Source organism: Corvus brachyrhynchos, unplaced genomic scaffold, assembly GCF_000691975.1.
Source record: "Corvus brachyrhynchos isolate BGI_N302 unplaced genomic scaffold, ASM69197v1 scaffold4, whole genome shotgun sequence".
Taxonomy (NCBI): Eukaryota; Metazoa; Chordata; class Aves; order Passeriformes; family Corvidae; genus Corvus; species Corvus brachyrhynchos.
In genome coordinates this window covers 3,074,398-3,087,949 of record NW_008237878.1, presented here as the reverse complement: position 1 = coordinate 3,087,949, position 13,552 = coordinate 3,074,398, and the positions used below count along the sequence as shown (strand labels likewise).

The following is a 13,552-nucleotide window of genomic DNA, read 5'->3' as shown; positions in this document are numbered from 1 at the left end:
TTCCCAACAAATGCAAAGGAATTTCTGGATTAAGTGCATGTAATGAATTGGTTAGTTAAAAATGCAATGCCAGAGGACACGATCAGTTTTTTGGTATCTCTGAGCTTGAAAGCTGCAAGACTTTTTGAAACTTGAGCAAGTGATTGCTTATTTCTGATGAAACATTTATGCAATTCTTTGCTACCATTGCAAAAAAGCCTATGAACAAATCCCCAAGTCAATGCCTCAGTCTTTGTACAAAACCCCCCAATGTTTATGCTACAGGTGCAAAACTTCCGGGACAGAGCAGAGCATCTGCAGTCCCATAGCCAAGCTGGGGGTTTCAGGCTCAAGCAGAAAATGAAACCTGGTGATATGCTCAGGAATGAGCAACAGCACCTGTGGTTATTACCCCAGAACACCCACCAATGAAAGTGTTTGCTGTCACATCCTGAACACACCAAACAGAAAACAGCTCCGGAGTGTGTGCACTGATGTGCTCATGTCTCCTCATCAATTCCTTTGTACCTCAGGGATCCATCTCTCCAGCAGTGAGAGAAGCTGACTGTAAGTAACCCAGTACAGCCATTTGCATGGCTGAGGATGCCTTTTTCTAGAACTAAACCGCCAAATACGAGAACCCCCCACTCAGTTAAAGGCAATAGATACTCCCTGGTGTCTGCCATGGGTTAGTGTTGATCACACAGCCCACAGAAACCAGCAGCCAGCTGTGGGTGCCTGTTTAATGCTCTGCTACAACCACCACACACTTCTGCCATTTATTTTAAGACTCTGAAGGGAACTGAACTTGCCTGCTTCATTTTGGCCAGCTCTCGTCTTGTGTGCTCGTCATTCCTCAGGTCCTTCTTGTTTCCTACCAAGATGATAGGCACGTTGGGGCAGAAATGCTTCACCTCTGGGGTCCACTTCTCTGGGATGTTTTCTGAAAAAAATAAATAGAGGCATAACTGTACAAAAACCCACTTCTGGGGAGAGTTTTATTTTAAAGCTTTTACATGCTGCCTGAGTCGTCATAGCTTGATAATCCACACTGATGCCCTTTTCTCTACTCTTCAGAAGGAAGTAAATAGACCTGTTCTGGTGTTACCAAAAAAGGAAAGCCTGTCTGTGGTAATTTGAAGGCTGAGGGACATATAACATCTTGGCTTCTCTCAGCAGCTACCTGACAAGAGTTAGCATAAGGGACTTCGAAGAACAGCATACAGAATTCTGGAGTAGAAACTTATGGAATATTTTGCTTCAAGAGAAACATTTTATTTATCTCCAGAAGCTAGAGATGGGCACAACACTGAAGCCTAAGTTTTAGCCTCACTTGTTCTTATAAAGCAACACAAAACAACCCCCCATAGCTCTCCCCTTACTGTAGCAGAAACATTCAACACATTAATTACAGATACACAGAAACAAAGGCTTGGGGTAAGTAATTTTCAATCTTCCATTTCTCCCTACATGCAGGAAATGAATTTGTTCTCGTACACCAGAAACCTCCTCCTCACATCCCTACATGACTTTATTTTTTTAGTGAAAGGAGGACTTGAGGGCTTTTGAAAGCAAAACCTTGACAAATTCTATACAGCAGGAAGCGCTGAACAGCCTAAAACATCTGGCTGTGCTTTCATAAGCTCTTAGACATTTGAGATTCACCAGTGGATGTACCTGCAGGCTGCATATCCCCTTTTTATCTTCATGAAATTCCATTCAGCTTTTGAAGAGACATTCGCTATTGTGTATTATGGCATATTTTCTTGCTTGAAAGAACAACTTAGACAAGGATTTTGAAGCCAGTTTTTGCACTACAGCCAAACCATCAATTCTGCAGCTGCACCTGGAGGGCTCAGGTGTGCTGGCCTCTAGATGCTGCACACCTGAAAAGCAGTTCACCGCTCCCAGGGGCCCTGGCACTCAGATACTGCTGAACAGGAAGGGAGGAGAGGGAAGAGAATTTTTACAATCTGGGCAAACACAGAGTGCTGCTGCAGCTCTCGTGATGCTCAGCGTTGCTGGAGAATTCCTTAATGTCTGAAAACTACACACTCAAACCAGCACCAATTCTGAAACTAGGAAAGCTCCCAAGGGAAAATATATTCTACAGTGCAACTTCCAAGGGGAATATATTGATACACAGAAGTGGTTCTGACTCAGTTAGAGATCTACTTACCTAAACTATCAGGACTATCAATTGAAAAACACATAAGTATAACATCAGTATCTGGATAAGAAAGCGGTCTAAGTCGATCGTAGTCTTCCTGTCCTGCTGTATCCCACAAAGCCAACTCAACCTGAAAAATGAAGATAAGGAGTCAGTCAGATCACCAGGAAAGTTCTGATTCAGCAGCCAGGAACTCAACAGGAGTGAATAAAATATTTCAGTCAATACCACTCAAAAGGAGGAGACTACATGTTCTCCTGTGACAGGAGAACTATTAGGAATTTTACATTCTGTAACTCCAAAAATTAACTTATTGCTGCTTATGAGTCTTTTCTTTATACCTATGACCACTGTCAATTCTCTAAAAGGACATAAAAGCTACCAGCAGAAAAGACAGAAGAATTGAAGGGAATCAGCTCCAAAGGGCTGGGAAACTCTCTGACAAGCATCCCAGAAACACCAGTTTTCACTGAAAGTGGACTAGATATATGCTTTTTAGGATTATGCACATTTTCAATGGGTTCATAGCTGGAACCTGTAGTGACTAAGAAAGGTCAAGATTGTTCTTATTTGTGCACAAATTTAACCAAACTGATTTGTGTGTAAAGCTTCTTGTTACTAAGAAGGAAGTAAAGTACTTAATGTTCTCGGTATTTCTACTTTTGCTGGAGGTAGGGGAGAACACCCCAATAAGATTGTTTAAAACTGTAGAAGGAACAGCCAACATTTAAAACAAAGAACTTTCAAAACTGTCATCAAGCTCTTTAGGTATACTCTTGCTTGAGATTCTCTGATGAGTCTGCCTTCACATTGGAGTGGGTTCCTTCTTCTTTAAACTCTTACATTCAAAAATCCCAGGAAAAAAGTCCACAGCAGCTCAGATAAAGACAGATGGGCAGAACTGGAACCCAAACACGAGCCTGCGCGTGCAATGCAACTGTTTAAATTGTGAAGAGACAAAGCCGTAAGTTGCACACATATACAAAAATAATCTTCTGTATTTCAGTCAGAAATACTCCTTCTCTCAGAGTCACCTCTGCAGTTGCAAATGTGAATTCTGTGGCAAATGTTCATATTTTTGAAGAGATGTCTGTTGATGGTTCTGTCACATGACACTGGAACCAGCGCCTAGAAAACACATCTCCTACCACGTCTTTGTCTTTGTATGACTTCTGGACATTTCTGGTAATGCTTTTCTAGGAAGACAGAGGTAAGTGGCTGTCAAACAGAAGAGGCTTAAGTATGGCTCTCCTACAAACTTTTGTAATCAAATTTTCTGAAGACCAAGAGCTTGGGTAAAATATATCCTGTAGTTACAAAAATAAAATCAGCTGATACTGCTCAAGCTGCTCATGCTAGTTTTCTTTAGGTACTGGCTGCATATAGCTGATAGGGCATGACTCCTTGTTCACTCATTCAGAGACGCAGAGATTCAGGCAGAAGGGAATGAGGAAGTTTGACTTGGTGACAAGAGAGAGAAATGGATATCATGCATATTTCAAACAATAGTCCTTAGAGTCTAAGATACAATATAGAAATTGTAGAACCTGTTACTTGGGGAAAAAACATGTCCTAATATTAGTCTAAAAGTAAATTTTTTTTTAATGATTCACATTATGGGAGAGAAAAGCTCTTTTTATACTCAAAAAGCATGAACTATCATTACTAAATCCACAAATAACCCATCCCTGCAACAGCAGGAAATCAAATTTAACATCAAGTCCAAAACTAGCTCAAAACCCTCTTTTTCTCCAGTCAGGATTGAAAGTGAGCAATTTCCATCTATCAGTCACTGCATCTGAACTAGAATGGACTGAAAAATGTCTTGGCTGTACCTGAGCCCAGAGTAAAGGCGATGTCATAGCCAGGGACAAAACAGGGAAGTTGAGCACCCTCAGCACCAAAACCTGCCACATGCTTGACCTGCATTCCCATGGCAGAGTCAGCTCTGTGTGGTTACAGTACCCAAACAGACACAGGCCATGGCTGTCTGACAGGGTTTGTAAATAGCTGAGCTTTCAGGGTGCAAAGTTCCTGATTTGTGTGCTTCTGCAGTATCCTGGAAAGTGACAATTTTGCACATCACCTAGCACGCTGCTGACAGAAGTGCAGAAGGCAACCTACCCAGGGATCAGCACCTACAGCTGCCCCTTGGAGCAGGTGTCTGGCACGTCTGGTAAACAAAAGGACTCAAGAGTCCCACTGATTAAAAACTGACTTTCAAACTTACTAAAATTAAAATGAAGTATTTTAATGATTAATTTACTGAAGTACAAACTAAAGATGAAGCTCAGTGAGCTGTGGCTACGCTTGGCTGCTAAGAACTGTGTTCCTTTAGACAAGCAGGACAGATGATGGTGATGGTACACTACAAAAATCAACCCCCTTGATCAACCTGTCTGTCATCTGTTCTCAGAAGGATGCTGCATGTTGCCAGGAACGGGTATGAAAAAAAAAACTCTCCAGGAATTAGTCTTTGTTAATTACAATACCAGGTCCCTATCAAAACAGGAACTCTGTTCCAAAGGCCAGTAGCCCCATGCCCTCAGCAGATTTGCATTGCTCCACCCGCTCCCAGCTGCTGCAACATTCTACTCGGACTGACTGCATGGCTTTTAGAACCTCAGCTTGTGTAAGGTTAGAAGCACCTTGTTACACAGACACTGGATATGAGCACGTTCTAGCAAGGCCAGTATTTTTTTCCACATAAACATACCTAATATTTAAAAATATATTTACAACATAAGCACTAAGCACATGTGCTAACCACATACTGAAGAAGTGTAGAGATTTCCATGCTATTCTGAACAAACACCAGCTCATTCTGGCTCTTAGAGAAGGGTTCACATACCTGCTTTCCATCCACTTCAATATCTGCTACATAATTTTCAAAGACAGTGGGAACATACACTTCAGGGAACTGGTCTTTGCTAAATACAATCAGCAGACAGGTCTTTCCACAGGCACCATCTCCCACTATAACCAGCTTTTTTCGAATGGCTGCCATAGCTGAAAAACAAAACGACAACTTGTTAATTCAACTGCTACAGCTTTTAACCAAGACGCTAATAATTAATAAACGCTTTTAAATTGACCTTTTAAACTGATTCTACATGTCCATTGGAGAGACAGACATATCTGGACTTGGGTGAGTTCAGATTCCCATCCTTTTAACAAAAAACACACCCCAGCACTAATCAACACACTGGTGAGCCCACTAGGTGCAAGAATAATAGAGACGAGAGGAGATGGGCCTGGTTTAGCCCAGATTTATTGATCTGTTCTGAAGGCTGAGATAGGAGCACCCCGAGATAACGAGTAAATTAGCAGCACTGTCCCAGGGTACCCTCTCAGAAGTGTATTCCAGGTAATGGTATACAAGATGCTTCAATTTAAGGGCAGTCACATTTTCCTATCACATTGAGCTGTCTTAACAACAAAATGCCAGTCAGCTGGACCGAGGAGCACCAACAGAAGGACCTTAAGGTAACCAGTTGCTCAGATTACAACCACCACTCTGCAAAGGATTTTGGCAAGACACATCTCACTCCTCAATCCACTTTCCTGGGCATCACCACTACCAGGTTAATAGAGCCTGCTGTCAGTTTGCAGTAAGTAAAGGGGGTACTTAGAAGTGGAGATGCCCATGGTGCTCCTCACAGATCTCTGCTGAGCAATGAATGTATTGATCTGTATCAGGACCACACAAATCCGTGACCTGCTCAAAAGCATCTCTCGACTCAAAAAGACAGTACAAAAGCTTGAAAAGGTTTAGGGAAAGCCTGGAGTCAGGGTGGGGCGGAAGGAGATGGTTGTTTTGGATCTGGCAAAGCAAACAAAACCAGCATTATATATGTGCCTGCTCTCTTCTTTCTTTTCTCCAGGCATTTCTTTGTGACCAATGCAGGAACAAGCAAAAGATTTAGGGAGTGACCTGGCTACGAGGGAGTACAATGAGGACAGAAACATAACGACTTTCTTCTCCATAACATAAAGGCACTCCAGGGGAAGCCGCTTAGTCATCCCATGAAGCTTCCTGGAAATGGAGCAAACAGCAACGCCACCACAATACCTATGACTGCATGACCAAAATACCACAGAGGGAGCACCCTGTGAGTTAATTTTTGCCATGACAAATCCAGAACAAAGTTCTACAAGGATGACCAGGGCTGCTGGCAAGGGGAGAAGGCCTCAAAGAAGCACAGGAGAGATTTAAAGGACACAGCAAAAATATTTTATCCTTTTCACCTCTTCTCTTGCCTCATGAAATTAAGTAAAAAGGTAAAACTACCATCTAAAAGCAGACTTTGGTACTGTGAGGTGGTGAAGAAGCAGTGGATATTACAGAGAATCTGCACTTCTGCTCCAGGTACAGAGAAGAACCACTTCAACCCACCAAGCAGCAAGGGTCAAGGACAGCCTTGTCAGACACCTCTGCTCAAGTGATCCAAGTCCATCTCCAAAGTGAGTTTCTTTAACCTTGTAAATATGTATGTACACAAGTTAAAGTTATTTATCGTAGGGACTTGGGGTAATTTTTACATTTGTGGAAGGTTTTTAATGATCCAAGCTGTATAGAAGTTTTCTTTCTATAGTTTTAGATGGTTTTGAATACTTTCTAGCAATGGTAGTACTTGAATTTTACAGAACTGGTAATGATCTGTCCTCTGCACCAAGTCAAGATCAACTACTTGTTACTTCTATTTAATGTCAGCTTTGGCTAATCTGCCCTTCAAGTCCTACAAAACCTCTGAAGTCATCTACTCTTGTGCTCCACAATACTTACTATGAGAAAACTTCCCTTAATGTCTACCCTCACCCTTCTTTGATGTAATATAAGCCCATTACTGTTTATGCTGTTTGTCATGGCCATAAGGAAATGGATTATTCCCTTTCCCCAGCGCAGTTGAGAATATATGCCTTCATTTAGTCTTCAGGCAAAACAATGCCAGTTTATTCAAGCCTTCTCTGTAAATCATATTTCCTACATTTTCCCATTGCTCCCTTCTGGGCAGAGTCCAGTTGGCACAAATTTACCAAAGCCTGGAGCCCAAAAGCTGAATCCAGTATTTCTCCTAGGGCTCTATGAACAGTGCCCAAAGCTGAAGGATTAATTTCATTGATCTTCTGGGATACCCTGCTGCTTAAACACCAGTCTGGAATTGTGTGTCTTTTTCTTTCTTCTTCCCCTCCCCAGAACACAACACTGTTGATACAGTCAGCTTTTAATTCCTGATAGTTCACAGCCTTTTTTTCATTCTGATGGCTGTACAGTGAGTAGTTCTCTCTTCACACAGCTGAATATCCATTGCCAGGCTTTGATTTATCCTTACGCTGACTGATGTTTTATTCTACCTTCAGGTTCTAGCTCTGCCCTCCAGCTTAATCATAGTCTGTCAGATGCAAGTTTAATAGTAATGATTCCCAGATAATTATCTAGGCCATTGATGAAACTGCCCTGGAGACACAGTGGGCGGCTGCCGGAATGGGATAATCTGTCTTTCCTTGCTATCCTCCCTCCTTCTCCCTTCTGTGCTAGTGGCTGGGACTGGCCCAGCCTTGAGTTACCTGCAATAGCACCCAGGGTAGGTGACCTTTGGGCATCACCTACGGATAACTGTATTTTTCAATGGATTATCAGATCAACTCTTCCTTTATCTTCCTCTAAATACTTCCATCTCTCAGATTATTTTTTAAGTGTTCCTTGCCAGTTGAACTTTATGCTTTGGCCCTCTGCACACCTATGTCTAAGGTCTACAAAGAAACAACAATTGTGTAAAAACACCTCCAAACACATCATTTAATGTAGACCTTTCTACAAATCCTTCCCTAAAAAAGCTTGAAAATTTTATGGATGTGTATAAAAATTATTTCAGGAGCTTTATTTAATCTCCTCAGTATCTTTTTCCTGAGAAAAGCCCATCATGAAACTCTCTGCCTGAATGCTTCCTGAGATGTGTTGACATCATTTGGACCCAAGATGCCCTTCAGCAGCGTGTGCTCAACCACTTCCTTCCCACTGCTCAGGACCCGCCCCAGGAGGCTCTCCTGCTCAGAGTTCTGTGCAGGACAGTCATCAGGACATATCAAACCTGCCGAACTGTCCCTTCCATCTAGTACACTGAAAACCTAGGTAATTACAATTCCCTCATCACCAGCTTCTAGAGGATCCTTCTGGACTGTCACAAAAAGCATCAACCACACGATCATTTTTTTGGATGGATATGAGGACCCATGGCATCCTCATATTTTTTACTTTAGTTTCACCTTTTGCAGCATTACCACAGAACAATTCCTTCTAGAACAAGCGTGTTGTACAAAACTCAATTCAGGATGCAAAGATCACCACTTAAAATCTCCAATTTTCAGAAGCAGCCCAGATTATAAACGCTGGGTAGATACAGACGCCTCAGGATGTCAGCTCTGATCATTAGATAAGATGCCTCCATCCACCTCGGAAGAAAGTTACCAAACATCACAACCACTTCTTTCTACTTATCATTATCAAGGAACCACAGAATGGTTTGGATTGGAAGGGACCTTCAAGACCACATCCTTCCAACCCCCTGCCATGGGCAGGGACACCTTCCACTAGACCAGGTTGCTCAAAGCCTCATCTAACTTTGAACACTTCCTAATTTAGGAATTCCCTGAATTTCCTAATTTAGAGGATTCCGTGTACAGACCAGCATCTTTCACCTAGTTATTTTTAGCTAAAATAAATACATTCCTCTCCAGTGGGCAGCTGTAAGGGGTTGTCAGGTCTGGCAAAGATCCAGAAAAGCAACATCTTGGTAGCACAATAGAGAAAAAATGGCTTGTTAGAATGGAGTTACATCTTAGTGGCGTGTGTCACAAGGACAACACTAACAGCATTCACAGCAGTCAGGTCTTTCTGCTGCATTCTGACATGCTCTGGTTTTCCTAAGTATTCTGAAACATGGAAATACATCAAATTTGTACCAGCAGTATGTGGGAATCAAAGCACTTTTCTGGCCTAAAGAGTTTCATTTAAGATGCACATTACACACAATTTAGTATTTGCTGCAGAACAGCTTTTCATCAGTGAGTACACGTCTACATTTAGAGCTAAAAAACCTCTATGAACTACTTGAGAGGGTATAACAAGCAGACCAAATCCAAGTACTACTACCTCACTGTAACTGAACACAAGTACTACACATTCATCCTTTTACACAGTGCATAGAGCAGGGAGAGTCCAATAAATCCAGAAAGCTGCTGGAACTGCATCACTGATGATGCATGCAGAACACTGAGCAAGAAACATTTTATCCCAGTTAGTGTAGCAGAATGGCTGCAGTGATCTTCTAGGAGAATCTGTGCTGTCTTCTGCAGCAAGGCAACAGATCTGCAATTTTCCCCACTCTTAAACGAACCACTCCTCCCACCTTTGCATTTATAGGATTCTCAAAACCAGCTAGTCTGCTAGATTCAAAGTGGAAACTCTCACAACACGACTCAAGTGACTCATCCGAATGGAAGAGATTCAATTATGACATTTCCTCAGCCTAGGCCAGTGTCTTTCACAGGTATTACAGGGGCTTTAGACATCATTTACTCAATCCCACTAACATCACAGGAGGTTACAACACAAGGAGCTCCTGTTTGCAGAGTTGCCACCCTAATACCCTTGTTACAGGAGGCTGCTGTTTCTAAGTGCGGTGACGCTCCAAGCCCTGCTTGTTAAGGGAATCCACCAAATACTCTGGAAGAATTAGAAATGGGGAAAATATTTTTTCCCGTGTTTTAAACATACTCCCCCCAAGTATTACTGTTTACTGCAAGGGAATTTGCCTCTTCAGCATGCTATTTATTTTTCCAGGGAACAAGTTTTCCAGTGCCTCCTCTCCTGCAGGTCCCAAGGCCACACAGCATGAGTGAGGATTGTGGACACACTGTTGACATTCTGAAGTTGGACAGGCTGGCAACAAACATGCCAGGTTTGTCTGTCTCACTCTGGATCTCATCCTGGAGAAGGTAATTGATGGAAGAAACAGCCCTTTACCATCACAAAGGTATCACAACTATATTTAATTTCAATTACCAATTAACTACTAGTAACTTTATGTTGCCTTCTATGCTATACAGGCAGATCCTTTCCAAAATGCAGAATTTTGTAAAAAAAAAAAAAAAATTCTGGATTATTGCATGTCAGCAAGAACTCAGCAGAAGCAGTTCAGAAGCAGTTCAGCATGCAGTAAGGATGCTGGGGGTGTGGGGGGGAACATCCTTTAAATACTTTCCCACCTCATCTTACTGAAGTCCTTAAAACCAAAATGTTGGAAGGTAAAGGTTTTGAATTCTTAGAAGGACTGCCTTGCTGCTGACTCCTCTAGACAGCACTGAAGCAGTTTGCTGCTGAGTGAATTACAGCCTGGCACTCTTCTCACTTGCTTCATTTCCCCCTCATTCAGTCAGCCCTGCCCTGGGCAGCAGAAGGAACAAGAGCCAGGCTAAAGGACCAGAAGAAGAAACCCTGCTCAAGTGTCCTCCAACCTGACCAGTGAGGCCCTGCCCTCTACCTACCACAGGGGAGAATTGACTTTGTCCCAGTCCCTCAACTGCCTCTGCCTCAGTACCTGCATTTACCCTTAAAATAGACTTTTGTTCAAGTCTGAGGGGGAGGAAGAAAAGTTTTCCCAAAGACTCCAGGGACGCAGAGGGGATGAGCAGGCTTTTCCCACAGTTGCCTTCTGGCCACCTAGCAAGATCTGGCATCAAAACTGAGAACTAGCAGAGCAATTTGGAGTCTGATCAGCCCCGAAGCAAACAGGTCTGATTTTAGGGCAGCTGCATACAGCCAGTGAAGAAAGAGACTGAACACAGAGCATCTGAGTGGGTGAAGCGGTCCAAGGACTATGACCAGGGAATGGGGAGGGGTCAAGCAAACAGGCCAGGAGGAGAACGGCAGAAGGATGTAACCACTCCTCTAGAACAGAATCCAGGATTCCCACATCTCCCAACAGCAGGCAAGCATCTCAACCTCCTCCTCCTCCAAAGTCCCAATGGAAAATGTCAGCAACTATACATTCTGTAATCCTTTTTCGCTGCTCACTTCTCATTAGTGAAAGCATATATAAACAATATCAGAAATACTGCAGCTTGCTGCTGAAATGCTAATCCTGCTACCTTAAATCAGCTTCCTTCAGCACATGTAAGCCAGTGTGTGCTATCATGCCATTTTTCCCCACATGACCAACACAGGATGGCCCTGCTCTTACACAGCAATAGCTGTGAAGTAAGAGAAATTATGACCCCAATTCACCTCTTAGAGAAGCTACAAACTGGGAGGCCAACAGCCTTGGAACTGAAAGAAAAGTAAGAAAAAAATTAAGGAAAAACGTGATTCAATCACATAAAGGAGTCAGATACAACCCATGTTTCTGCTACAGGGTTCCTAAAGGATCCTGGAAGAAGTACATACCCCAAAACATGCTGCAAGTGACCACTTACTTATTATCTGAACTGATCTGTACAGCCACACTGACAGTAAAACCAGACACACTGTGAGCTCAGAGTCATCTGCCTTCTTGACACCATAAATGACCTCAAATCAAGCATTATTGGGGTGGAAGCTCAGTTCAATTCCAAACCACCGAAATAAAAACACTAAAAACGCGAATGTGATCACCTCTATCAAGGGGACAGTCAACACATTTCACTGTAATGATTGAGATCTTCTTAATTCTGTGCAAGTTTGCTTGTGGACACTTGCACTCATGCACCAAAAAGCCACATTATTTAAAGTGTTGCTAACAAGGCCTTTGAGAAATAGTTATATTTATATTCCTTACTGCAGCCAATACATAAAGCAGTTTGACAGTACTGCAAAATAGACCTATTTCTAACTTCAGCACTATGTGGGAGCAGTTGGTGAGAAAAAGCTATCTGCTGGGGTTTTTTGGGAGGGTTACATATGAAATCTAACACTTGAAAAAAGTTCCAAAGCTGGCAAAGCATAGGGCAGGCTACTGATGTTGCACGTTAAATTTAATCCACAGAGAAAATGGAAATTTTCTGTTGCGAGACTGAAGTACAATTGAAAAACTGACACAGAAGGTCAGCATAGTATCCAACGGGATTAAACACTGAACACAGGTCCTTTGGGAAGGTCTTTGGACAGGGCAAGCTGTGTGTTCAGCCTTCTGATAACAGTTCATTCAGTCTGTGTCAACCAGGCTCAAGTCTGGCATGTTTTACTAGTTTGGAAAAAGTGCCTTGCAAACAGAGCTGTACATTTCCAGAGCCAGCTTTAAATCAGGGGCAGCATAGCTGTGTTCACCCCCAGCTAATAAACCTCCCCAGGTCTCAGCTAACTCCACAAATAACCAGCTCAAGCCTCTTTGTACCACATCACCAGAACTGGGAACAGGGTCAGCTTAACTGCATCAGGTCTTAGCAACATTGGTTGCCAGCCCCAGTGAACCCTTAATGACTGATGAATTTTTTACAGTCATTAAGAGTTATCCAAAAGTACACAATAGGTGTTTAATAGGCATGGGCATACAGTGCATCTTCGTTAAGGACACAGTGTGTTGTTTATGCTGTCTCTGCAATGGCTGTGATGGGGCAGAAGATTCCTCATGCAGTGTAAAGCCTGCCAGTGCAACGTTTTGGAGGAAACCTGAATCAGCCGTCAGCACTAGATCTGTGTTGAGTGTCATGCGGACACAGTATGTCTAATCCGAGATATCACGTGAAGTCTCAAAGTAGGATTCATCCTATCAAATTACAGTCTTTGCCCTTGCTTTCCTCTTCAGGAAAAATCCGGTATGACAACACACAATTTTTCTTCCTCTCAGAGAAGAAAATTGTTTTGGATTCTAATAAATTTGCTTGATTTTTAACCACCGCAGGAAAGAGCAAAACGCTTTGCTTTGCTCTCCTTCCCTGTACAGAGCACCTGCCCATGCCTTTACAGGAATGATGCCTCAGCACTGCCAAGTGCTCCCAGGAACACATAAACTATCTTTTGTTAAAACACCCAAACCATGACCTGTGCAACCCTCTACACCCAGCACTGTGTCCCACAAGCAGCTCCAATACAGACACTGACCACTGGACCAACTTGTTCCTGCACCTAAACTTACACCTAGAGACTCACAGACCACCTGTAACTACAGGTCTACACACACGGAAATAGTTACATTGACTTAGGAGTTGGGTCTCTCCACCTTAGTGCCTGGCATTCTGGACAAGCTCAGGACTGGGGATTCTTGTGCTATGGGAGAAGAGGAAAAGTGAACAAGAAGCTTCCCCCTGCATGCTTGCCAGCCTTCAGCTCAGGAGCTCCCTAGGTCAGATGTGGTTCCCATGAATTTGGTAACCTCAAATAGATTTCTCCTCCATGAGCTTGTCCAGACTCCCTTTGAACCCATGTAA

The 13,552-nt window shown here is 42.8% G+C and overlaps 1 protein-coding gene across 1 annotated transcript in view; it reads right to left on the bottom strand.

Annotated features, from left to right (window-relative positions):
* The window catches only part of RHOA (ras homolog family member A), a 6,483-nt gene extending 1,292 nt beyond the window's left edge, over positions 1-5,191 (bottom strand). Inside the window, exons 1-3 of the mRNA XM_017732404.1 lie at positions 5,001-5,191; positions 2,159-2,279; positions 792-922 (exon numbers count right to left, since the gene is read on the bottom strand). Coding sequence (XP_017587893.1) covers positions 792-922; positions 2,159-2,279; positions 5,001-5,156 — 408 coding nt within the window. The 5' untranslated portion in view covers positions 5,157-5,191. The remainder of the gene's footprint in view (positions 1-791; positions 923-2,158; positions 2,280-5,000) is intronic.
* Positions 5,192-13,552: the final 8,361 nt, after the last annotated feature.